Raw genomic sequence first — 27,793 nt, 5'->3', positions numbered from 1 at the left:
TATTGTATACATTAAATATCTGGTTATCAGAACCAAAGATGATATATGGGGTGACACTACTCTTATCAGGGAATTCTTACTTTCGAGATCTGAAGGTATTGTCTAAGGAAACCATGGCAGGAAAGACTGCACTCCATTTTCAGTGACATTTCAAAAAAGCAATATTCGTTTGAGCACTATGGGTAAATGTTCTAAAAAGCACATTAAATCTCCAGAACTATTAAGTGCCTCAGATGCACAACTTAATACAATTCTGATAATTTACCACTCAATTCAGGGCTTATCTTCCTCCCAAATGATATGCATCCTTTCATATTATGAAATCTGTCACATACCAGTACATCTTATACATAGGAATCTGAGAAAACTAAGAATAGTGCAGATATTCCTTTTCACTGCTGTTTACTTATAGATCCCCTTAACTAAAATGATACACAGATTTAGGTTTCCTGAAAGCATACAGAAAAACAGTGCAATTCATATTCAGAACTGCTATGCGTGACACTGTTAGTTTGATAGGCAGTCTTATGGTATCTGCCTTTGAAAGCCACTGTTTTTATAAACAAAAACATTAAAATATTTCACTTGTAGCTTTCAGTGCCATTTGAGTCATGCTTTGAATAGCCAAAGTGCCATACTTTTATTTTTCAAATCACTGAGGGAGGGGAGGAGAGGAGAGGGTCTTCAAAAACTTTTAAACTTCAAGTTCAGTCAAGGTTAATGTAGTTGATGTAGTTTCTGAAATAGGCTAAACTGAATTTTTGCAGTCATTCCTGAAGCCTGAACTATCCAACATACTCGTGCATTCAAATGCTTGTTAGAGAGCACACTTTGCTTGTGCATTATTCTAAAAATACACGGGTGTAGTCCCTATGAGAAACATCTGACCAGGAATTATGGTCTCCAGTACAACACTGAAGAAAAAAGCCAAATCAAATGCTATAGATACAAGTCTTACGAAACTTAAAACTGTTGAAGAACAGATTGATGGGGATACCAAGACACCCTAACCCTATCCAAATTTGTAATTGAAGGATATAATTACACATCTTAAAATCTATGTAGCATGTTTTTGAATGACTAAATACTAACCACTGGACAAGCAGCCTCAGCTTCTTCCACATCTTCTACTATCTCCTCATCTGAATATTCATCAGACACTGTATCAGCATCTGAGAGATCAGTAATTTGAACATCAGGGTGATCCAACAGCCAACCAACCAAGGCTTCCACTCCTAGAAAAGAAAACAATAAACTAACCAAATTAATATGGGCTTCTTTGGTACTGTCAGGCTGCCATACAGAAGGTTAAATTCTCTATATTAGTAGCATTTTAGTCTGTTAATTTCCCTTCCCCCCCATAACATTATTAATGGTAACTACATAAAATACCTGGTAATCCAGAAGCACTTCCAGAGGTTCCTGAGAGCGACTTCAGTGCAAATTCAATGTTTTTCCTAGGAAATCCCATTTCCATAAGCTGAACTACAATAGGGAGGGGTGGAATGGGTGATTGCTTGCGTTTCTTCACTTTTGCAGGTCGGATATGCTGCACTGTGACAGGTGTTGTGGCCTCACTGGAGCTACAATCTTCAAATAGTGGAGTTGAAGGATGTGTGGACTCTACAGCTAGATATTGGCACACTGCCAAAGCAGCAGCCTAAATAAAGAAAAATAAACACACACTCGAGTCCAAGTAGAACAAGCAATCTACATATACCTTACACCAATAAGTGTTCAGCTTCATTTACAGAATCTTGGAAAAATGAGAAGAGTATGAAGTAACAGTCTTCAATAGGAATTTGAATTAAGAGTGCTCGGTAGAAAGTTTTAAATAAGGAAGGAACACTGACTGTACCTCAAGCTCTTGTTTGTCAAATATTGCCTTCACAGGTGATGGCTGGGTAGCAGCTGTCAGAAGCTGCTGTAAGAGGATCATGGGAGGTTGAGGTCCTTCAGGAGACATATCGCCTATGTCAGGGGATGCAACTGCTCCATCCTCTGAAAGAAACGAGTTTTAGTCAATAAAACTACAATTAATATAAGGTAAATTATGCTCAGTTAAAGTGTCTTGTGGATAAGAAATGATGTCCACCACATTCCATCTCAAATTTAGGTGTGCATTTAGAGGGAAGCATGTGCAGTATAGCACGTTTCCTGAACACAACCATCAAAAGAGTTAAACTTCTAGTCAAACACTAGTTTTACTACCATACCTAGAGTTAGTCTGGCAGAAGCCACTCAGTGTAGTGGACATGCACAATTAAGCTTGAATTTTTATCTTATCTTACCAGACCTAACACTGTTACAAAAGGAAGCACACTTAGCACCTGGAGAGTGCTTGGTATAGTTCTTTAGTTACCTCCCCCTCTGACTGATGCTGAGATCATGTTTGATAGGCTCTGGATAGAGCCCTCTCTCCCTAAAAGAGAGTGTCATTGGAAGAATACCCCATGACCCCAGAGATCACCTCTCCACCAAAGGAGTGCACCACATTTTGTCTGACTGGGTTCAGATTCTGTACTTTTCTCATCTCCTTTCAATTTATATTCCTGTTGGTATGAATGCCAGGAGTCCACATTTCTTGGGCTTTCAACCTGATAGCTAGCTATAAAAATAGAGTAGGGACACATTCTATTAACTCCAACATGAAGAATTTTTTATCAAGTTTAAGCAAAATCAATAGTGTGCATTCTCCATACAACTGGGCTGGTATGGTTCAAATTAATAAGAATAACTAAGAATAATTTTCCCCCTAAAAATGTGATAGTAACAGTAAATGTGTCTCACTTCAAAAGTATCATTCTTTTTTTACATAACCAATCATGTACCATAAGTGTACATAAAACAAACAAAAATATATGAACACAAACTTATTCACAACAGATTTTATGCTATTACAGAAAGACATTCAGTTGACAGATGTTCTCCCATAGCTCCAGTGGTAGAAGCAGGAAATGAATATATACTGACCCAAAATCAGTAATAGCTGATACTCTCACAAACCAGAAAAGATTAGAAGGAAATACTATATAAAATAAGGAAGTCCCAGCATTCCATTTTCCTCATGCTAGTAAGATAGCATTTGTTTCTAACTCTGACAAATCAGAGGATGTTAAACTTTAAAAATGACATCAATCTGATCATCTTGCCTTTTCCAACATTCAGTTGAATTTCAACGTGATTTTAACAGATGCTAGCACAAAGCCAAAGAACCAATATTTTAATCAATACATTATACAATCTGAGAAATCTTTAAAACCCTGCTTTCAGGAGGTATAAAGTATTAATCTTCACTTTTTTGCAACCAGTGAGTAATCAGCTGCTAAAATCAGTAAAATGAAGTGAAAGCAAGATGAAAACTAGAAGTATGTAATAAAGCTGGTTACCTAATTTATGAATACATGTTCATTTCTTATTTGTTATTGAATGTTAACATTTGTAAAATCTCAGCAGCTGCACAAAATATATGTAAGTTTAACATTTTAGAGAGTAACTCTCCATTGTGTTCCATCTCCCAGTGAATTAAGAAGGGGCATCTGGTGATGAGTTGAGCAGTTCCCATCCATATGTTTAAGAGGAGCCCAATGAATTAAAGTGGAATAGACATTAGACGTCCTTATCTCAACCAACCCCCAAGATCACTATTTTCTGCACTTAATTTCAATCCACAGTTTGTAGCACCTCGAAGTAGAAAGAGGAACTGCTTAAGACATCAATCACCACTTTGGAGATGAGAAAAGGAGCCACAAGAGGTACAAATATGTTTTATTTAAGTTTTGGAGTAGCACTGAGAGGTGTTTACAAATTTATTATTCAAAAAAAAAATATTAGAGTCATTTAATAAGTTAGGTGATCAACACTTTAGTGTCCAAAATTTTTACTTGCCTAGTCTAGAAACAATAGGTAAGTAGAAACACTTTTAGGACCAATAAACATTTTCAAAAAGTATTTCTAAATGATTCTCTCTGAGTCTTTGATGCCATAAGCCTGAGTTCTATCTTCAGACCACAACATGCAAGGTACATACTTATCAAGTATAGCTGCCAAATGACAATCACACAGTCCGTAACCACACATTAGTTACATTTTAAATTAGAGAAGACATTGAAAATGACATTTTATTTTGAAGATTAATAATCAGCAAGAGGTTAAATATTGCAAAGCATGTGGCTGAAAGGACAACAAACTGATATTGTCAAGATAAAAAGTTATACCTGTGGCAATCGAGCCAGCCTCTTGTACAGCTGGTTGAGATAAGATCTGTCTTAATTTATCCTGGTGAGAAAGCAGAGCTCGGCCTGCTTTCAATATGTACAGTTTTAACTGTTGGCATCTCAGCAGATCCAAATCCACTTGACCTATCAAAAACATTAAATGGCCCTTTAAATATTGAAAAACAGACAGCAATAGCATTCAAAGAAAAAAAGGCAAACATTTATTTTTACGATCTGACAATCACAAAAGTACATTTTTAGTACAGACAGTCATGAATGGTAAGCTCAGACCAGGTGCAAGGACTAAAATAGAACATTTAAAATGCATCATAAGATACCCAAACTGGACCTACTAACCATGATGTTAATACTAAGACAGTAACTCTCAGCTCTCATGCAATTCATGGACTTAAGGTTTGTCTAGATTCTACAGAACAGTTAGTGGGTGGCAATCTGGCATGCTATTTTACAGTGCACTAGTGTGTTGTGCACCAACTGTGTGTGTGGACCCTGCTCCTGTGCACTGATGTAATGTCAATGCACATTAGGGAGTTTTTAATATGCAGTAGTGGGGTCCACACACAGTTTGCAAATGGCACGCTAGCGTGTAGATTTACACCCCAGTTTGACTCTCACACACACACACACACACACACACACACACACACACACACACACACACACACACACACACACACACACACACACACACACACACACAGTTTGTCTAGACAAATCTGAAGTGTCTCTCTCAGTTTAAAATGCAACAGATAAAACAGTGCAGAGCAGAGTAGATAGATAGATAGATATCAGGTGCATCAAGTATTTTCAAACAATTCAATACACAACAAAGACTCCAGCCTCAGACTACTTTTACATCATAGGTAGCAGACATTTTTCCAGTCAAGGTATCAATTGGATTCCCTCTACAATATATCAATGCAATTCCTTGCATACTTGTATGTGCTTCTTCAACATACTAACTCTTATCACCACACATGCCAAAGTGGAGTATGTTCACTCATAACCCACTTCCTATTCAATACTAACCAGGTAGAAGTCAATCTACCACAGAACAACCTTCCTAATATCTGTTTAATGTTACCAATATTTTCCAGAGAAGGGATAATGCATGACAAAGAGGAAACCGTACCTGAAAGACCCTGATTGGGAGACTTCATTCTGTGTTTTTCTATTTTACTTCCGGCCAAGTTTACCAGCTGAGCCCAAACAGACAACATGGGTTCAGTGAATGGCAAGTTGTTCACATTAAAAGCCACCACTGGAAGCTAGAAGAACCAAAAGATTGATAAGAATTTTTCAAATCTTTAGAAATGCATAAACACTTACAGATTGTTTATATTTTAAAAGGATAAATAGTGTTTATTTAATTGCTCTTGATCTGGAAGAACTGAAGAGAAATTCTGTCTCTAAATACTCATAGAAAAGAGAGGAGCTGTTAGGGCCGTAGTCATAAGTAGAAAGTGCCTCAGGGACCTGAGTGTCACCGAAAGGAGAAGAAGATAGCACGAGGGAGGACTGCAACCCCTGTAGCAGACTGGGGCTTTAAGTGCATGGGAGCCTTTTATGCTGTGACTTTACTAGTCCCCCACTCCACCCCCCCCAAAAAAAAAAAAGGAGAGAGAGAGAGAGAGAGAGAACTCCAGGTAAAATCCTAGTGAAGACAAGGCGGTTTCTAGTTTTCACACTAATTAGCAGATTGAGTTAATAGTTTTCCCCATGAAAAATACAGGCCGTCTTGTCTTCACTAGGATTTTACCTCGAGTTCACACACCTTTTTAACTAGGGAAGACAGCTAAACTGAGTTAATGTATCTTTTTTTCTAATGAATATAAGATCCTGCAAAGATGTGCATGAAGACTGCCTTAATTTGCATATGAGTACAACTAAACCATGCAGTTGTGGGACTGGCAGACAAATACTCCCTGAATAACAAATAATTTTTTATACCATATGTCCTACTCATTGGTCAGACTAGCCTATTACCCTTTGTAAAACAAAGCCATCTTAAGTTTCTTGTTTCACAAAAAAAATCATACTTTTCACACTTTCTATACTATTAAAGACCCGAGATAGGTGCACTTACCGGTTTTAGTTGACTTAGGGGGCACACTCTACAAGTTCGCATGTCATAGAATTGAACAGTGATTTTTCCTTTGGGTGTGATGCGTGTCACTGTGCCTTCTCCAAATTCATCATGAACTACTTGTCCACCTAATCTCAAGCGACTGTCTATTCCGCCAATCACTGCTAGTACTGCCATTAGGCCTCCCACCTCTGGATTCTCAGAATCAGTGAGGTAGTCTTCGAATACAGCCTGATAAAGAATAGTAAAAATAACTGTAGGGAGAAAACTAGTACTTCTATCTACTTCATAAAAAAGCATTTATATATTCATCAATCCAGTTGAAAATTACAATATGAAAAATATTTTTATATAAAATGGTTTTAAAATTAAGCTTTAACATTGTTAAAATAGTTTTAATAATTAAAACATTACAAATTAACATTTCTATAGAAAAATGAGCTAATTTTAAAACGTGGAAACTACCCCTTCTGACTGTTTTCCTGCAAAGATGTGGGTGATGGAGGTTAGTTGAGAGTTGATGTACTTGTTTATGAGTCCATTCCACTGGCTTAGTGAATGGAGCGTCCTCAGCAGTGCCACTATCTCTTCTGCCAAAGTACTGCTGTGAGTTGCAGTTAGAGATGCTTGAGGCCTGGCCTTCCTCCTCCTCAGAGTAGATTCTGAAAAGAAATAGGAGAATCTCAGTAGCTAATTTAAGATAATGAAAAAGAAATTAAACCATTAAGGAAAAAATTGCTCTACCTCTGAGTAGTGGGATATCTGAAGAGCAAGTACTAAGTAGGCTGCCTAAGAAACCAAAAAGTTTTTCCACAAGAAATTTCATGTCTCTTGACCTTTCAGTTTTGTCCCAGGATGGAAGTACTGCTTGTAATAAATGCACAGCAAGGATCTAAAAAGAGATGTTAGAAATAGAATTATTTTATTTAAAGTCACTTCAGCCAACAAGTTCTGTAGGATCAGAGGTCTAAAACAAGGACATATGCATTAGAAATATCTAAATAAAGATGAAAGACTTAACTACTAACCATCTCTTGTGCTCTTCCCTACAATGTTGGTCATTGAAATTTAATGGTCCAAAGCTACCTAGTAATTATTTCACTTGTTTGCCCATTCGTCAATATTAAGAGGAACTGCGCTAATTTACCAGCCCTCCAGGATTGTCCTGGAGTCTCCAGGAATTGAAGATTAATCTTTAATTAAAGATAGTCACATGATGAAACCTCCAGGAATACATCCAACCAAAACTGGCAATCCTAATTTAACACAGCCCAGCATCAAAGTACTCAGAGAATGATAGAGCTTCACACTGATTGGCAAAAAATAAGATCAACCTCAAGACTCGAAAATAAAATAGTATCAGAACAGGAATTAAAACATAAGGATGGGGAAGAAATATGGTTAAGATTCCAAATATGAGAACCAATAGCGGTCATGCTAAAAAACAGTTACTAACATTTTGTAACTGTTGTTCTTTAAGATGTGTTGCTCTTGTCCATTCCAAGTAGGTGTGCACAGGCCACGTACACAGTTGCCTAAAGGTTTCTTCCATAGTGGTATCAATCGGGTCAGCTCTGGTGCTCTCTGGTATCATGCCCTCATAGTGCCAACCTCCCGCCTCTTAAGTTCCTTCTTGCTGGCTGACTCTGACGGAGGGGGATGCAAGTGGGTCTTGGAATGGACATGAGCAGCATATCTCGAAGAATAACAGTTACAGAAGGTTAATAATTATTTTTCTTCTTTGAGTTTTTGCTCATGTTGATTCCAAATCAATGACTCCCAAGCAGTTACACAGGAAGAGAGGTCAGAGCTTGGTGACATGCAGATCGCAGCACTGCTCTGCCAAAAGCAGCATCGTCCCTGGCTTGTCACATGATAGTGTAACGAGAAGCAAAGGTGTAGAGAGATGACCATGTTGCAGCCCCACGGATATCCGAAATTGGGACATGTGCCAGGAATGCTGCCAAGGACACCTGCACCCACATGCAATGTGCTGTCAGGCATGGGGGTGGGGCGCACAGGTATGTTTGCCAAGTCATAGCATGCATGGATACAGGACGTAACCCACGATGATATTCTTTGAGAAGAGACTGGTAAGGCTCTTCATTCTGTCCGCTATTGTTACAAACAGCTGAGTCATCTTCCGAAATGGTTTTGTCTATTCGATGTGAAACGCCAATGCCAGCCTGATGTCCAGGGAATGGAGTCTCTGTTCTTGATTCTTGGCACATGGCTTTGGGTAAAAGACTGGTAGGAATGTGTCTTCGCTTGTGTGGAATTGTGAGACCACCTTCGGAAGGAAGGTTGGGAGAGGGTATAATTGAACCTTGTCCTTGTAAAAGACCATGTATGAAGGCTCAGATATGAAGGCCTTAAGTTCAGAGACCCTCCTGCTTGATGTTGTGGCCACCAGAAATACTACCTTCCAAGATAGGTAAAGCACCGAGCATGTTGAAAGGGGTTCAAAAGGAGGCCCCATTAGCTTAGATGGTACCAGGCTGAGGTCCCATGGGGGAAATCGCTTGCCGCACTTAACAGTACAGCCTATCTAGTTCTTTAAGAAAGCGCCCACCCATTGGATTGGCAAAGACCCATCAGCTGGTAACACATGGCTGAAACTCCAAGGTCGCAGCCAAGTGTACCTTGATTGACCATACCTTGCTATTTCAGGTGCAACAAATAGTCCAGGATGAAGGATACAGATGACTGCAAAAGGGGGCTTCACCTACGCATCAACCAGATTGAGAACCTTTTCCACTTAACCAGGTATGTGACCCTAGTGGATGATTTCTTGCTTTCTTTCTTCTCTAATGGGTCCTGAGCATGTCAGCTTCAGGGCATTTAGACATAGAGCTTCCATGCTGTAAGGTGGAGAGACTTGAGGTTGAGATGCCGAAGGCAGCCATGGTCCTGAGTGATCAAATGTGGAACTAGAGGCAAGCTGATCAGAACTTCCACCAACAAATTGAGGAGCGTGGTTGTACTAATGCTGACACAGCTAAGCTGGGGCTATCAAAATCCTGGGGCTTTTGCTCCTGACTTTCAGCAGTATCTTACAGATGAGTGGGATTGGCAGGAATACATAGAACAGATAGTCCCTCCAAAGGAAGAGGAATGTATCCATAACCAAGCCCAGGCTGTGATTTAGGAAGGAGCAGGACTACAAGCACTTCCCCTTGTGTCTTGGTGTGAACAAGCCTTTATGGGGAACTCCCCACCATTGAAAGATGCTGTTCACAATGTCCGGGCAAATGGACCACTCGTGGTTTGAGAAAGACCCGCTGAAATTGTTTGGCAATTCATTCTGAGACCCTGGAATGTAAGATGCCTCAAGGTGTATTGAGTGAGCTATGCAAAAGTCCCATGGTTTGAGGGCTTCCTGGCACAGGGGAGAGGAGTGTACTCCACCCTGCTTATATAAAACATCACTGTTGTATTGTCAGTCATGACTGATACACATTTGCCGTAGAGGTGGGCTTGGAAAGTCTAATAAGCCAAGTGTACTGCTCTCAGCTCTCTGACGTTGATGTGTAGTGATAGGACTCAAGGCTTTTGGTCCCAAGAGAAGCTAAGCCCCCCACACCATTGCTGATGAATCCATAACTAGAGACAACGAGGGGTAAGGTGTGGAAAAGGGAACTCATGCACAAACAGACTGCAGATTGAGCCATCAACTAAGGGTCTCTCATTGAGGGAAGAAGTGAGACTACCCTGTTCAGGTGGTTTCAGCTTAGATGATACACTGAAGCTAGCCACATCTGGAGAGGCATGAGCCACAGACCTGCATGCTGTATGACATACGTGCATGCAGCCATGTGCCCCAGCAGCTTCAGGAAGCTTCATACTATGGTGGTGGGCTAGCGTCTTAAGCCCTCTATGATGGAGCACATAGTTCAGAAACAGGACTCTGGCAGGAATGACCTGGCTTGGCCTGAGTCTAGTACTCCTCCTAGGAATTCTATCCTCTGGGTGGGAATAAGAGTTGACTTCTGCACATTTACCAACAGACCCAGCTTGTCAAAGATTGATCTTATCAAGTTTACATCCGCCTCCACCTGCACCTTGGTGTGACCCTTGATCAGCCAACGTCAAGGTATGGACTGAGCTACACCTACGTTTCCTCAGGAATGCGGCAATGACTACCATGCACTTGGTAAACATGCTTGGGGCTGCTGATAAGCAAAAGGGGAGGATCATGAACACTACCAACCAGAGGAACTTTCTGTGACTCGGGTTAATAGATACGTGGAAGTATGTGTCCTTCAAGTCGAGGGCAATATACCAATCTCCCAGATCCAGGAAGAGAATAATGGAGGCCAGAAAGACCATGTGGAAACTCAGCTTCTTCATCAATCTGTTGAAGTTTCGCAGGTCCAAAAGATGGGTCTCAGACTGCCTATGGTTGTCGGGATTAGGAAATAACCCTTTAACTCCCAAGGCACCTCCTTCCACCGCTCCTACTTTTAGGAGCATCTGCACCTCTTGGATTAGAAGTTGCTCGTGATAAGGGTCCTTGAAGGATGGGGAGGGTGGATGTGGAGGGGAGGGAGACAACTGAATTGAAGGGAGTATCCCACTTCTACTGTGCATAGTACCCAGTTATCTGAAGTGATCTGGGCTCACGCACAGTAGAAGTGGGATAGCTGGTCCAAAAAAACCAAAAACCTTCTTCTATAGTTCCTGCCATACTTTCTGTTGTAATCTTGCCTGGGTTAGGATTGATAAGAGAGAGACAGGGGTTGTGGTTTGAAGTATTTCCTCTGCGGCACAGGGGTACGAAGCCCCAGAGACTTTAGTGTAGCCCTCGAATCCTTGGGGCTATGGAACTTTAAGTCCATCTGCTCAGAGAACAGAGCCAGTCCCTCAAAGGAGAGATGCACATTGCGCGCGCACACATACATGGAATCAACATCAGTAAGCACTCAAAGAAGAATACACACTTTGGAGTAAATTAGTTTACACCCTAACTCGATCCCAATGAAAGCACAGGAGCCTAACAATGTAAGATATCAGAGTGCTAACATCAGCCAGAATAATTCATAAGAACATAAGAATTATAATGCTTAAGGAGCTTTTGTATATAGCCATGGACTACTGTACAATGTAAAAAGGCTTTTGAAATGAACAGAGCCAACTCTTCTGATATTCTATTGACAGTCAACTAGGAATGAAAGGCAGGCTTAGCATCACAGGCTCTCAACTTAGCAAATAAATATGCATCTGCATTTTAAGTTGTAAAATGGTTATGTATTGATTTTCTTTCTGGGAGTGAACACCCCTGTCCAATACAAGTAGGCTGCATCTTTCTTGCAGTATACAACTAAGACAACACAGGTATGTCTTCAGAAGCCAGGACTGCAGAGTTTTGTTGCCATCCCCCCTCCACACACACTCATGATTCCAGGCCAGATGAGGAGGTGGGATGGCTACTTATTATGCTTGACTATTTTCCAATAAGGATAGCCCTGTCTTCTGGGTCCTGGACACAGAGAAGACTGATCCACCCTTGTAGAGGTATCTCTAGATAAGTTTTGAGCCATGTGCAAAAACAGTGGCCCACCATAAGCCATCCAGACTGACCACCTTTCCCTGGAAGAATGACGTCTGCAGGCAAGGAGCCAATGCATGAAAGTTCTCTTTCTGCAGCTCTCAAGAGAGCCCCCCCTCATAAATGGAGCTCCTTCTGGCTTTTTGCAGCTCTGTTTGTTCAAACATGCTGAGGAAGCACTCCCATTTTTGAGGAGGAAGAAAATGTTAACTACTGCCCCAAAATTGGCTTCAAAACTAGGGTTAGAGTGAAGTAGCAAAGTTGATATACCACTAAATTTAGCTGGCTAGAGGCAGAGAATCTGAAGGAAGATCACAGGGGTGAGAACACAACTTAGTTCCTGCATGAGTGCATCTAAACTGCCTATGGTGTATATACTGAAAGAAAGTTACAGATTTAACATATCCTTTGAGGAAGAGATGAGGATCAAGTTTGTATATTCCTGCCCCCAAGTTATTTGGCAGAGCTACCCTTGAGAAGATGTAAGCAACTGAAAAGCACCACTAACGGAGAATTATACATCCAAACCTTGTGCTCATAAGAAAAGTATTTACAATGGAAAAGTTATACAAGTGATAGAACTGTACACTGCTGTGTCATATTTGGTCGGTAACCCCTTCCTTTGAGCTGTTTTGGATCACTCACACTTTATCACTAACATGAAGAATGCAAAAGATATAGCATGCCAATAAAAAAAGTCCAGACAAGCAAAACAGTTTGGTTATTTTATTTAAATTTGAGTTTGTTCATTCTTCATTAATTTGTTTGTGGTGGTTATAAAGATTATGTGCATAGGCAGTTCACCTCCTTTCTTAGCAGCCTCTACTATTATGCCCACAGTAGCTAACCAACTCTCTCTTGCATTGTGAGATTGAACAACATTTTACATTACTTTGCTGTATAGTGTTAACCTGCAGGAGGATTTTTAAAGTAAGAACATTGATACCTTTCCTCCACCTCAAGAAAATAAAACAACACCTTCAAAACTGTATTTTTTAAACTCTACTGTAACAAGACAAATGAAACTATCAAATTCACTGCAAATGAAAATGATCTGGAAACACATTACCTGTCTCTGTAGTGATGCAGCAGTGAAAGATTCATGCCCCTCCACAATTTTCATTAGCAAAGTTATCCACTGAGATGTGCTAAGAGTGCTGCACATCTGAGGCATGAGTGCTATACTTCGAATGAATCCTAATGTGCACCAGCTTCTATGCTGCTCTTTATAAACCAATTTATTTGGCAAGGAAGCTGGAAATAAAAATACATGAACAGTTGACTTTTCTGCCAACTGTACCACAATTTCTCAAAGTGATCCACTTTGTTAGACAGATCTTAAAACTCTGCTACAAAATTTTGCCCCTAAATATAAATTTAATTAACTGACTTCTAATTTAGTTGAAGTCCATTAAGAATTAATTTCTAGCATACTCCAGTAAAGAGAAAATATCTATTGCAAGCCAATTCTCACCCACACACTGTTGTACCACCTTACAATTCTGTCCATTTTGGAGAAATAGCTTATCACTGTTATTATAAATATGATCATAAAGTCATGCTGTCCTTCCCAACCTGAAAAGTCCTTTTTGACTTAGATTCCTTATAATATAAGCCATTTACCAGTTAGACAGTGTGGGCTTTCTACAGCAAGCAGCACACCAGCACTAATAGAGAAGTACATGTTCTATTCTGAAGACAATTTGTGATGTTTCCTCAAATATATAACATTAATGCTTTGAGAATGTCTAAATGTGTTACTGAACTTTGACCTTAAAAAGACTAAGAATTAAATAAAGGGATGATCGCAAAATCAGGTAAGATATACCATCTGAGAACTGATGGGTTTACTGGGTCAGACTATGTCATGCAACACATACTTGATTTATCTATCGTTCCACTCTCCACCAGCATGCGAAGCAATCCACACAAAGTTCTGGTCGCTTCATTCTGCATGACTTCAGCATGGACTCCAGCAGAGAGAGATAGTGTCTGTAACAGGTTCACGGTACTCATCAGCATCGTGGAAGTGGGGTGAAGATTCTTTTCAGCTTGTTCTCCTTCTGGAGCAAGATAAAATGATTAATTTAATCACAAGCTGACAGAGTAAACAGAATGTTCTGAAAAAGGTTAAAACTGCAGTTCTTCAAGAGGTACATCCCCTATGAGTGCTCCACTTCAGATGCACATGCAACTCTCAAGCCTTTGATTAGATATTTTCCACTAGTAGTGCCTGTTTGGCCTGCACATGTACCCTATGCCTCCTCACACTGGACAACAAGGCTACAGATAAGGAGCAGGCTGTGATCTCTGGGCAGTTTGTGCCCTACTAAACAGTTCTCATCTGTAGGTGTATAAATGTCCAAGGAACATAAAGAGGCTCTAGAATCCTACAGTGTTCTCCATCTGTGGTCTCCAAGAAAAGCCTACAACCATACGGTGTTCTTTATTTCTCTTTGAAACACCAGGAGCTGGAGTCATGATGCCCATTGCATAACTACCACCATGGATGCTTGAAGAGTGGCCCTGGCCAAATTGGCCCTCTGAAATGATGCGCTGGAATTGCTCCCTATGTTCCTAATTCAATAAAGGCCATCAGTCTACTATAGCTTGTGAAATTGCATGTGGCCATAACTGCCTGAAAGTTCTTGAGCCTGAACTGCAAAGTTGCTGATGAACGGAACTTCTGGCCAAATAGATCCAGTCTCTTTTAGCCCTTGTCACATGGAGCAGACCTGGAGAAGTGTTGCCTCCCCCACCCATTTACCACATCCATTAAAAGAGAGTTAAGTGGAAGATGGGAGAACGAGAAATCAGAGTCCTCAGGGGAAACAATACTTTTTAATCTGCCTTTTTACACACTGGTAGAATAGTAGGTATTTGACACACAGTCTTAGCTAGACCCAGGAGCACCTTGTTGATGGGTAATATCACCCTGAAAGGCATTGCTGATTGTAGAATAACTAACCGCTTATGTTGTGAATCCTTGACCTCTGAGTGGAATTTGAAAAATGTCAGTGTCACGTTGGTTGGCTTGTGGGGGGGCAGACATTTGTTATATTGTTTAACATCAATATGCCAAAATCATAATAATTCATGTGAGATATGCCATGTCAGGTACCGTTAGAAAGGCTGTAATGTGCTAAGTAAGATGATGATGTTTATGTTCATGTGTTATATGTGAGATGAAAGTTATGGATATATTTGATATATCAGCATTTCAAATTGTGCTGTCTGGGTAACGACTCAGACAGGATGGCTGCAGAACAATAGTCTGCTTACTGGCCGATTAAGACATTCCCAGGTGCAAGGGACCCAGGGGGAGAAGCCAGGGATATACCTGAGGAGTCATCAGGACTTGCCCATGTGACTCTGGACTCCATCTTAGTTCCTATAAAACTCCACAAACAGCATGGCCAGGGCTAGAAGGTATGTAAGGCAGAGGCCTAGGGAATCCATTTTGTCTTTTCAGTCGGGATTCAGCTTCAGCTACCAACCTAACCTCTGGATCAATTCATCTGCAACGCAACTGAAGTTGTGAAACAAAGGACTGAGACTTATCCAAGTACTGGATGTATACCAGGGGACTATACAGGCCTGCAAACTCCACAATTCTTCTAGAAACCTGATATAGATAGACTTTCAAATCATTTGTATGTATTTGATTGCTCTAATCGTTTAACATTTCTCTTATTGTTTGTTCCCTTTTTTTTTTTTTTTTTTTTTTTAATAATAAACCTTTAGTTTTAGTTACTAAAGGATTGGCTTGCAGTGTGGTATTTTGGGTAAGATTCAAACATATATTGATCTGGTACTGTGGCTGACCCTTGAGGTCAGGAGGAACCTTTTTGGTAAAGAGCATATTGTTTAAATAACTGGTCTCTTTACTGGACCTAGTGGCTGACTGGGAGCCAGAGACTGGAATGCAGTAAAGGGGGCTGTGTGTATTAGTGGACTGGCTTCTTCATAACCAGGGAATAATTCTTGGGGGAATCAGAAGCACAGTTTGTGGCTGGTTGGGAAGTCTGGTTTCAGTGCCACACACCAGAGCTGGGAGAATCTGCTCTCCTTTTGCAGCCTGCCCTGACCTTGGCATTATCAGGTGGCTATCCTAAGCATGGAAGGGTCACAGTCAGTTACCCTGCTTATTAGATCTTGAAATTGATGGAAGGTGGTGGAGTCACAACTGCTTTGTTTGAAGACAAGGATGAAATTGTGTTTGAGGAGTGGCCTCTTTATCCACTCTGAACTCCCGTTCCTCAAATGTCTCCTCCTGTGGGATGGAATAGGGAGGAGAGGACTAAACAAGCTTAGTCTCCCTCTGAGACAGTACCAGTGGTCTGTAGAACTGCTGTTGGTAAGCAACCCAAAGATCCCAATATAGCCACTGGGGGAGGGGCTTGCTACAGGAGTGGGAGTGGCATGCAGAATTGGTTCCACCATCATGCTCATGATCTTCTCTGTGACTGTCAATCAATGGGTTCCTGACAGGATATGTTGGGAACCCTTGATCAAAATAGGAGAGACCAACTGGAAGTCCCCTTCACCCTCCTCAGCATTGTCCAGTGGTGGAGTCCCCACAGAAAAGGGCACAGAGTCCTGTGATACCAGGGCATGGTAAGCAGTCTGGAAACTGAGGTCTCAGTACTGAAAGACGCTCATTACTCATGAGGAGCAGGGATTGTGGCTCATCTGTTACAAACAGATCCCTTGCATATCTAAATTCTTGCAGTACCAAGTAAGGAATCGGTGTCAACGAGGTAGCTGAAGCTGACCATACCACTGCTGGTGGACGTACCAATGTGGGTGCTGATGGAGTCTGCTGTCATTGCTTGCCTGGTACAGAGGATGCCAACTGGGTAGGTGCCAACCGTGGGACTGAGCCCAACAGTACCAGACCAAGGTGATTATGCTTGCCCTCCTTGTCCCTGGTAGAGGGTAATGAAGCCCTTCTGTGCCACGTCTGTCCCTTGAGTTCTGGGGTTTTCCAGCTCTGCCAGTGCCAGAAGAGGAGTCATTTGACCACACAGAACTGAGCCGAAAGACTGAGGCTTCGGAGACTGTAGAGCTCACAGGGGACCTGAGCTTTTTCAGCGCAGGCCCCTTCAAATGAGAGTCTGTACTCCTTTTTTTGGGAGCCTTCTCAGAAGCTTCCCACAACCTCCCCTTCTTAGGGGAAGCCTATGCCAAGGTCAAAGGGGCATTGGATCGGTCCAGAGACAGCTGCATGGAGGGGGGCGCTCCTGACCTGACTCAGATGCTTGTTGAAATGAGCGCTCCATTATTAACAGTCTGAGCCTAATCCCGTTCTTCCTTGCCCTAGACATCAAAGCTAGGCAGAAACTGCCCTTCTCGGAGACATAGGACTCCCCCAAGCAACCGACACTTAGAGTGGCTGCCACTCATGGGTATAGCCTTTCAGCAGGAGAGGCAGCTTTTGCAGCCCTGACAAGCTAGGAATACTCTGCTAGGAAGACAAGGCTCCACAAGGAGAAAGTTTATTTTTCCACCTCTCTTATCCTCTCGCTACAAAAACTTACTAGCTAACTGTAACTGCGACTAACAACAAACTATACTATACTAAGTAATCTTAAACAACTATAAGAACAACACAAAATAGCTGAGGCACATGCAAGGCAGCTCTGTCTCAAGGCAGTAGAGAGGGAACTGCTGTCGGTTCGCTCATGCATCCCTATATGGGTCTTGGTGACTGGCACAAGGAGGCATAGGGCACATGTGTGGACCAAACAAGCACTGCTAGCAGAAAATCTCTGTTTAAGAGCTTGAGGTACATGCACACCTGAAGTGGAGTGCCCATAGAGACACTACTCCAAGAAGTATGATTTTTATAACTCTTATCATGGACAGCATCCTATATTTCAAACACCATGCTATAAATTGCAAGTTATATAGTATTGTGGATGTTTCCAAGCTCTTCCCAAAGCACCATTTTCTCATAATAACCAACACCTCAAAAAGGTGAAATTCAGAGTAACTCCAAAAGAGAGAAAGACAAGATGTGACAAACAAGACACTTCCTAGCAATATTTATTCAATTTTCTGCATCAGAATTAGCAGTATCATATTCATATGTGCCTGCCATGATACTAGCACTGAAGTCACAGCAATTGGGCAGTAGTGCCCTCCTGGCCAAATGCATGTTCAGCAGATGCAATAGTAACTGACCTTCCCATCCCTTCAAAATAACTTTGCTATGTTAAAGAGCAACATCAGCCATATATAAATGTATATCAAGTAAGTAAAGAAAAACCTTTTCAGATAATTTTTTTGCTGTTGTGAAATGAGTTTCACTGATCTTACAAAATCCTAACATTGAAAATTCAGATAGAATTCTGCCTCCGTTCTAAAAAGGTACTTTTTCTTACCAGAATCATCCTCTGTATCAGAGTCCTCTGTTGTGGGTTGAGTTGTAGGTGGTGGTTCAGCCAGTTTGAGGTCATATTTTCCCTCCTTTCCCATTCTGTAAGAATTTGTACTGCCAGTGTCCCACTGAACTCTAATCCAGCCATCCTCTCCCAGTTCTCCAATCACACGACCCAAACCTGGAGGGGGCCCATCCTGAGAGAACAGAGAAGCTCAGTCAATGAACAACTCAAATCCATGCCAAATATGAGATGAATCAGTTATACAATTTCTCACTAGTTTTCCACCAATGTTGTGTGTATGCATGCAGTAAACAAAATAACCCACAGTATTTTCTCAAAACTCTTAAGATTTTTTTCACTTTCATGTTAGAAATTTCATTTTAAACATTTTCAGATTAGAATGATTTTTAATTCAGATGGCAATTACCTACTTTAAAAAAAAAAAAATCACATTGAAACATTAACACATTATACAAATTCTTTTCTTTTCCCAAGCAAAATGGATCCAGCTTCCTTTTAAATAGTGATTTAACAGAGAAAAGTTTCAGTGAAAAAGAATTTACTCTACAAACATAAATGAGATCTAATGTCATGTTAAATATTTGTCTTTTTGTTACCTAAAAACCTGCAAATTACATAACTCACATTAAGAGTCCATTAATATTGTCAGTAGATTAAATCAGACATATTACAAAACAAAAGTGTAACAATTTTTTACCTGATCACCCCATTTCCAGTCCACCCCTCTCATCACCCTGGTGCCAATTTTCATCATGGCTGCCAGCTCTGGCCCAGATACAGGGAGCTGAACTGGTGTGGTTTCCTTCCTTGACTCTTCCAAAACTGTGGCAGAAACTCCACGGGAAGAGGCAATCATATCTTCTTCAACATTGTCAGAACTAGGTCCTAAGGAAACATCCATCAAAAACAATTCAAAAATAGCTTGAAACTTATGACATGACCTTTGTCACACTAATTAAAAACCTCTTACTACATATAGTACTTAAAATGAGAAGTTAGTATTCAGAAGGCAGGAGTTAACAAGTGATGCAGTCATTCCAGCTTTGAGAGACTATGAAACTAGGCTTTTGAAAATGAAGGGGTTATAAATAACAAACATTTTTGTTCAAAATAATACAGACTAATGGAAGAAATATTCAGATGATTTAGTCCAGCATCCAAGCAGCTCTAATAGTAGAAAGAGCTACTTAGGTTTTTACCACTATTTGTTGTCAAGTGAAAGGACTAGAAATTAGTTGCAGACCTTTTGGTAAGGATGCTATCAAGTAAATATGTTGCTGAGCAACATAGCTACATGAAAACAGAAATCTGTACATGCTATTCTGGAGATTCATCTGATAGTACAATCACGTGGAAAAAAAAATTCAAAGAAAGCTAGTCTCACTCCTAGTGAACAGAGATGGAAGCACAGCTAAGGTGTATTGCATGGGGAAAAGAGCAGGTAATTATTGGCCTTCTGAACTTGGTTAGTTGTTGAAGTAAAGTTAGGTGAGCTTGCTTTTTCTTTTCTATAAGTGTATGCAGCTGATATTCAGATGCTGCAAACCAGTCAGATTGTTTTTTCTTTGTTGTTTCAAAAACATCCTTGGCAGTAGCCAGTCTCTTATTCTTGACATTTTCCCACACGGTGTCAAACACAGGAGAATCAAGTTGATCATTTTCAGAAACAGACTCAAGGGCACATCAACACTTTGCACAAGTGTCAGAGTACTTCATGTTAGCAATGTTGAGGCAAAGTATGCCTTTTGGCTTCACATGATGGATTTTTTTAAAATGTAATTGAATCTTGGCCCTGATAAGGACATGGTTAGTGCTGCAATCAGTGCTATGCACTGACTGAACATGCAGCGCATCATGAATGTTTCTGCGACAGAGCAGGATGAGGTCAAACTGATGCCAGTGTCCTGAACAGGGGTGACTTTACTGCCAGCAAAATAGGTATTTGAAACTATCAAGTCACAAGAGGCAAAGTTCAAGGACACACTGACCATTTTTGTTGGCCATTTATGTGTCCCCACCGTTCCTAGCCCTTACCAATAAGGGCATGGACTGAGTATTACAAAGAACTATTAAAACAATTCCATTATCTGTGATACTGCCTTGCGAGCAACATCCACACATTTCTGTGCCTGCTGGGAAGAAAGCCACATACCCTAGGATCTGAAAGATGCAAACATAATTACTTTATAAAAAAAATAAAGGGGATAGAGCAGACTGCAACAACTACCAAGGGATCTCTTTGTTTAGCGTGGTCAGCATGGTGCATGCAAGGGTCCATACTGAAAAGACTCCAAACCCTTGCTGAGAGAGATTATCCTGAGAGCCAGTGTGGTTTCAGAGCTGGATGCTCCACAATTTACATGTTCTTCACAATGCGCTTGTTGCAAGAAAAAAAGCTGTGAACAACAGGCACCTCTTTATGTAGCATTCATTGACCTACAAAAGGCCTTAGACATGGTTAGCATGAATGGCATATACAAGGTCCTGTCGAAAATTGGCTATCCACAAAAAGTGCGCTCCCTATTTAAGGAGGTCTATGGAGGGAATGAAGGCAACTATACAGTATGGAAATGGAACATCTGAGTTTAGCATTGATATTAGCATGAAGCAAGGTTGTGTCTTAGCACATACCAGTTTTGTCATCTCTTTCTCTATTCTTCTTAAGTACGCTTTGGAGATGATCAATCTGGCGTACTAACTGAATCAAGGACAGATGACAGCATGTTCAATATAAGGCTATTTCAGAACAAAAGGCATGTCAACCAGCTCACTATTCAAGATCTGCTCTTCGCAAATGACGCTGCTTTCATCTCTAACTCACCTAATGAATTGCACATCATGATGAATAAATTCTCTGATGCAAGTGTCAAGTTCGGCATGGTAATCAGTATCAAGAAAACAGTTGTCATGTCACAGAACATCAACATCCCACCTAAATCTACGTCAATAATAAAGCTCTGGATAACACGGATCACTTCTGCTATCCTGGCTCAACTTTAACCAGCTCACTTAACCTTGATGTGAGAATCAGTAAAGCCTCTCTCACCATTGGCAAACTTACTTCACATGTCTGGAACAACAAGCTGCTAATCATGAACACAAAGACATCTGTTTATCAGGTTTGTGTCCTCAGTACCCTCTTTTATGGCTGTGAAAGCTGGGTCATGTACTCCAAGCAGGAGCAGAGATTGAACAGCTTCCACCTTTGCTGTCTCAGAAAAATCCTTAGAGCACTTAGGACCAACAGATCACTAACAACGAGATCCTTGAGAGAACCAGCCTGCAGACTATGTTGGATGAACGCAGGATTTGCTAGCTGGGACACGTGGAGCATATGTCTCAAGATCATCTGCTGAACTCAAGAACTACCCACAACGCAAAGGAAGGTAAAAGCTCTGATTAAAAAACAAGGTCAAGCAAAGTCTCAAGAAATTGAGCATTCCTGCTGACAACTGGGAGAACCTGCCCACAATCACTCAGTCTGGAGGAGCCAGGTCAAGACTGGTACAATCTTCATGGAAAGCTATCAGAGACCATAGCCTGAGGCCCACAGGTGAGCCAGGAAGCAGAGTGTGCTCCAACAGGGGAGTGGACCTGTTGCCCCTGTGGCAAGGTCTGCCACTCATGCACTGGGATCTTCTTCCACACTACTGGTAACCACCAAGTGACTGACTTTGTCGTGTTTCCTTTCCTCTGTCAAGATGCTGGATGGTGATATATTTGGCCTTCATATAAAGCAAATGTAGCAGTAGTGAAGGAGAAAGGGAATTTGAACCATACAAGTGAAAAATTACCTATTAATTTAAGGGTTCACATTCCCAGACTCTTTAATTTCCGTCTTTATCTTGGAAGAAATTAATGTAACAGGACTTACAACCAGATTGTCATTTGGTGGAAGTGAGAGTCCTTCAATACGTTAGTAATAAGTTAGACTTTTGTCTACAAATGGTAAAGTAATTTTATGGCCTCACTTTGTCTCCACTACGGAGAGATCCAAAAGAGGCATGGTGACTTTCTGAATAGTCACGTCCTGTTGAGGTAGAAATATAAAGCGCACCTGACGTCCGAAGTGTGGAGAGCTGCTTCCTGTGAGTTATTGTGTGGTTTGGGAAAAAAACAGGAAGATGTATGGGCTGGTTCAAATGGAACAAAGTTATAACCTTGGGTAGGAATTCAGGATCTGGCCGAAGTGAGACTTTGTCTCTGTAAAATACGATATATGGCAGGTGAGCCATAAGGGCTGAGATTTTTCCCAGCCTTCGAGCTGAAGTAATGGCAACAAGGAAGGCTGTTTTCATAGTCAGGTGCAGGAGTGAACATGTTGCCACTGGCTCAAAGGGGTGGTGTCTCAGTGACCGTAGAACTAGGGTGGGGTCCCATATAGCAGTGGGGGCTCATACATGTGGGTAAAGGTTCTGAATTCCTTTTAAGAAACATTTTATGAGTGGATGGGTGAATACAGAATGTCCGTCTATAGGGTGGTGAAAGGCAGTGATGGCTGCTAAGTGCACTTTAACAAAGCTGTTAGGTAGTCCACTATGTTTGAGGTGGAGAAGGTAGTCTAGAATAAAGGACAGTGGGGCCTCAGTCACCTGGATATGTTTTGGGATACACCAGTTTTGGAATCTGTTCCATTTCTGGGTGTTTGTGCGTTGGGTGGTGTCTCGCCTGCTATGTTATAGGATACATTTTTCTTGGTTAGACATTCTATTTCTGGATCGAACCAAGAAGGAGCCATGCCTTCAGGTGGAGTGTTTGTGGATTGGGGTGATGGATATGCCCACTGTCCTGTGACTGGATTCACGATGGCTGAGGGTGTTTGATGAATTGGCCCCAACAAGTGTGGTACACTTACTTCTACAGATGTCCATATGCCAAGTTGGGGCTATAAATATGATGGGAGATTGATCTTCTTGTACCTTGCATAGGACTCTGAATAGAAGAGGAAAGGGAAGGAATGCGTGGAGCAGCGTTCTGCTCCAAGAGATGAGGAACACACATCCCACTGATCCTCATCCCAGTCCTGCCCTGGAGTAGAAATGTGGATTAGAGTTCAGTGGGATGGCGAATAAATCTATTGTGCGATGACCCCATTGGCGAAATATGGGACATAACACTCAAGTCCAGTTCCCATTCGTGTTGTTGGGAAAAGGTTCAGCTTAGCATATCTGCAATGGTGTTATTCTGTCCGGACAGGTATGCAGCTAAAATGGAGATGTTGTGGCGGATACAAAAATTCCAGTTTGACTGCTTCCGAGCACAGAGAATGGGACCTCACTCCCCCCTGTCTGTTCATATAAAACATGCAGGCGGAGTTGTCTGTCATTACTCTTACTGTTTGGTGTCCAAATACTGGCAGGAAACGTTGGCAAGCACTGCGAACAGCTCTTAGGTCTAAAAGGTTGATATGAAGAGTGGACTCAGTATTTATCCGCCTTGAGTCCTGTGTTCTAGTAGGTGGGTTCCCCAACCGATGAGTGAGGCATTGGTGGTTAGAATCATAGTAAGAGATGGTTGAAGGAAGAGGACCCTGTGCAAACATTGCTGGGGTTCATCCACTAGAGTAAGGAGTCTTTGACCAGTCTTGGCACTGATAACAGTTTCTGGATGTTGTGTCTGTGGGGAGCGTATATTGTATGCAGCCAACCTTGGAGACAGCGCATATGCTGCCTGGCATGTCTTACTACAAATGTGGCTGCTGCCATATGTCCGACAAGCTGAACGTGTGTGTTGATACCTGAGGACATAAGACGACACTGGAAATTAGGTCCTTTAGAGCCACAAATCTGTGGGGTGGTAGAAAGGCTTTGGTTCATATGGAATCGAGTTGAGCGCCAATAAATTCCAGTATCTGAATAGGTCTTAGAGCAGATTTTTCTAGGTTGATGTGGAGGCCCAAATTGTTGAAGGTATTCATGGCTGTGTGAACTGCTTGAAGGGCTTCGACCTCAGATGGAGCTTTGAGGAGTCAATCATCTAAGTATGGAAAAATGGTCATTCCTATCTTCCTTAGGTAGGCTGCTATCACCACTAGCACCTTGGAGAAAACCCGCAGTGCTGTCAACAAGCCAAAGAGTAGAATCTTACACTGTCATTGTTGACATTGAACCTTAGGAAGCGTCTGTGGGCAGGATGTATGGCGATGTGGAAGTAGGCATCCTGTACGTCGAGAGCCAAGAACCAATCTCCCTGTTCCAATGCTGGTATGATGGTGGATACGGTGACCATCTTGAAGTGTTGTAGTTGGACAAACTTGTTCAGATTGCAGGGGTCCAGGATAGGGTGCCACCCTCGGATGTTTTCAGAACCAAAAAGTAATAGGAGTACAAACCTCTGCCCCTGTGTTGTGTGGGGACTGATTCTATGGCTCACAATTGTAGAAGGTGGTTCAGTTCCTCCCTGAGAATCGTCTCGTGAGAGGGGTCCCTGAAGAGGGATGGGGAACAGGGTGGCAGGATGGTAACGTTAAGAAGTGGATGGAATAACCTTCCTTGACTATTTCCAAGACCCAGCGGTCCGAAATAAGCTTCCAGGATACTAGGAATGAAGCTAGCCTGTTGACAAACTGATGGTCTCCTTGCAGTGTAAACTGGGACAAAGGGGGTGTTCTCAGACCCTCAACCACACCTTCAAAACTTGTTTGCTAGAAGATGTACGGGATGTAGCCCCTTGTGCAAGAGATTGTCTATGTTTGCTGTGGTTATTCGAAGGGCATTGGTGGCGGGGTTGGTTATCAAATTGTCTATGTGTGTAGTATGGTTGCGGTCTGGATCTGGATATTTTCCCAATCTTCTCTTCAGTTGCAAGGTGTATATGCCTAAAGATCTCAGTGTGGCCCTGGAATCCTTCAGAGAATGTAAAGAGTTGTCCGTGTGCTCTGAAAAAAGTTTTTGGCCTCTGAATGGTAGGTCCTCAACCATCATTTGTACCTCTTTTGGGAATTCCAATTGATGTAGCCAGGATGCACGTCTCATTACTACAACAGTGGCAATTCATCTGGCTGCCATATCAGCCGAGTCCTGGGCTGTAGAGCTGGGCATGCTATAAGATGACCTTCTGAAATCAGATGCAAAAATTTATTTTTTTTTGCCTGTGGGAGGTCCTGACATAATTCCTCCAGTTTGGAATAATTCTTATAGTTGTATTTGGCCATGAGGGCCTTGTAGTTGGAAATCTGAAACTGGACTGTTGCAGAAAAGGATTTTCTGTCAAACAGAGACAAAGTGACTCAACCTATCAAAATGGGTAGATCGGGATTGGTATGGACGATTCTTCTCATGAACAGCATTCACCACAAGAGAATTTGGGATAGGATGAGAAAACAAAAATTCTGCATTTTTTGCTGGCACGTAATATTTTCTATCCACCCGTTTTCATGTGGGGGGAACAGAACCTGGGGTCTGCCATAGGAGATTGACTGGTTCCAGGAGTGCCCCATTAATGGGTAGAGCGATTTTTTTAAGTAGAAGAGGTGTGGAGAATGTCAATAAATTTGTGTTGCTGCTCCTTGACCTCCTCCAATTGTACATTTAAGTCATCAGCAACCCTACAGAATATTTCTTGGAAGTGTTTAAAGTCATCGGCTGCCATGGGGGAGGTGGCATAACGGCCTCATCTGGTGAGGATGATGAGAAATGTAGCATAGGTGAGCCTCTTGGTCTTGTTCATCCTCCTGTTCTTCCTCTTGTTGTTCTTGTGTTTGAGTCTGAGGAGGTCTGCAGATAATCGAGGATGGGATGGATGGTGGGCATTGTACCTGTTGCGGTAGTGGAGGGTTGCCAAACTGAGCTCTATACATGGCCCATGGATTCCAGCAGAGCCAAGTTGGTGGGAGGGGAATATGAGGCTGCATCCAATGGGGACCATGCCAAGACTGTGTTCCTTGAGATGTTGAGGGGTAAGGCAGGTGGGACCAGTGGAAACTGGCCCGAAGTTGATGGTGTGATAGATTCTGCATCTTCCACCTCCTCTTCTTCAACATCGCTAGAAAATGGAGGAGCAGTGCCTGCAGGCAAGAATGACGTGTGACTGGAGTTAGGAGATGGTGAGACTTGTGGTATGGTACATCTCAGAAGTAGAAATTCCAGGGTGTCAGGTACTCTTAGATCCGAAGAATATCTGAATTTTTGTGGTATATAAGGCATCAATGGCGTGAGAGGATGTGTCGCAGTGTGGTCAGCAGATGGCACTAAAGGTCTGCTTGGAGGTGGTAGCGCAGCTGATGTCAGCGCCGTTGTTTTTAAATTGGGGCCGAGGCTTTCGCTGGTGCCGGGATTTTTATCAGCGCCAAGATTTTCGTCGGTACCGGGGCTTTGGGCGACACAGCTCCTTTCAGTGCCAAGGGTTTTGACGACGCCAAGGCTTTTGATGCTGAAGGTGTCATCGGTGCCAAAGTATTTGTGGCTAGAGACTATGGGGACAGATCTTTCACTAGAGACTAAAGGGGACAGGTCGCCATTGTGACCCCTATCAGAAGCCATCGACACCACGCACCTAGCCAGGGATGGAATTCTGGAGGCTCGAGCCTCAGATGCTGAAGATGGCGTGCCTCTCTTCATACCCTCAGCCCAGTCAGATGATGTTTTTCTCTTGGTTGGTGGAATATCTTGCTGATCCGACCATGCAGGTCTCTCTGGGTTGGACTGAGAGCCCGGGTCTGATGCTGGACGAAGGGATTTTTCCATTAGGATGAGGTTTAGTTTAAGGTCCCCATCCTTTCTCACTCTTGGCTTGAGACAGAGGCAGTAGGAGCACCTGTGGGGAATATGCCCCTCTTCCAGACAGCGTATACAATGTGTGTGGCCATCTGTTAATGAAAAGGCAGTCCCATACAATAGGCACCTCTTAAACCTGGTGGAGCCGGCATAGGGGTGACTGATTAGCCTCCCTATAGGGAAGGGAAGGTGAGATGAAATGCTACTCTAAACTAAGAGCTGTATAGTAGAAGTATAGTAGTTGAAAAGGGGAGGGGGGTTGGGAGGTTTTTTGGGTTTTTTTTTGTTTTTAGAAGGAAAGGACAAAGAAAAAAAAGGAGGAGGAGAAAAGAGGAAACAAAATCTAGCTATCTAATTTAAAGGTAAGTAACGAGGTTTCGGAGGAGAAAAACTGGCTCTGCTAAAGTTCCGCTCCAGACCATAGATGGTAGAAAAGGAACTGAGGGTGGCCAGACCGCACAGCACCATTTATACTACCCACAGAATGCGTGAGAAACTAGCAAGAACAGATCTGTTATTGCAAAAAAGACACATTCCTAAAGTAGTACCAGGCACAGAACACTCAGCAAGCACATTTCAGAAAGGTGGTACCAGAACATCCCGATACCAGGAATGATACAAGCTCACTGCTCGAAGATAACGAGGACACACTGATCCCTCTCTCAGGTCAGGACGACAACGTGATGGATAGAGATGTCTTTAGAATATGATGGATAAGGATATTTTGACAATATGATGGATAGAGATGTTGTAACAAAGTGGTGGATAGAGATATTTTGATCAAACCATCCTGTGCAAGG

General features: G+C 42.0%; 1 protein-coding gene across 8 annotated transcripts in view; it reads right to left on the bottom strand.

The window, feature by feature from the left end:
* HERC2 (HECT and RLD domain containing E3 ubiquitin protein ligase 2) overlaps positions 1-27,793 on the bottom strand; it is a 216,296-nt gene that overhangs the window by 83,171 nt on the left and 105,332 nt on the right. For 7 of the 8 annotated variants that reach the window (XM_067559971.1, XM_067559974.1, XM_067559977.1 and 4 more), the window contains 12 exons: positions 18,977-19,164; positions 18,259-18,451; positions 13,753-13,935; positions 12,942-13,126; positions 7,069-7,216; positions 6,790-6,986; positions 6,325-6,555; positions 5,371-5,506; positions 4,218-4,361; positions 1,859-2,001; positions 1,393-1,660; positions 1,093-1,235 (listed from right to left, as the gene is read on the bottom strand). In XM_067559971.1, coding sequence (XP_067416072.1) covers positions 1,093-1,235; positions 1,393-1,660; positions 1,859-2,001; positions 4,218-4,361; positions 5,371-5,506; positions 6,325-6,555; positions 6,790-6,986; positions 7,069-7,216; positions 12,942-13,126; positions 13,753-13,935; positions 18,259-18,451; positions 18,977-19,164 — 2,159 coding nt within the window. The remainder of the gene's footprint in view (positions 1-1,092; positions 1,236-1,392; positions 1,661-1,858; positions 2,002-4,217; positions 4,362-5,370; positions 5,507-6,324; positions 6,556-6,789; positions 6,987-7,068; positions 7,217-12,941; positions 13,127-13,752; positions 13,936-18,258; positions 18,452-18,976; positions 19,165-27,793) is intronic. The other variant, XM_067559972.1, reaches the window with a different exon arrangement.

Source organism: Emydura macquarii, unplaced genomic scaffold, assembly GCF_026122565.2.
Source record: "Emydura macquarii macquarii isolate MOO-44397 ecotype Brisbane River unplaced genomic scaffold, CSIRO-AGI_Emac_v2 contig_2207, whole genome shotgun sequence".
Lineage (NCBI taxonomy): Eukaryota > Metazoa > Chordata > Testudines > Chelidae > Emydura > Emydura macquarii.
Note: the sequence above shows the minus strand (reverse complement) of the source record. Positions and strands in the feature narration are given on the sequence as shown.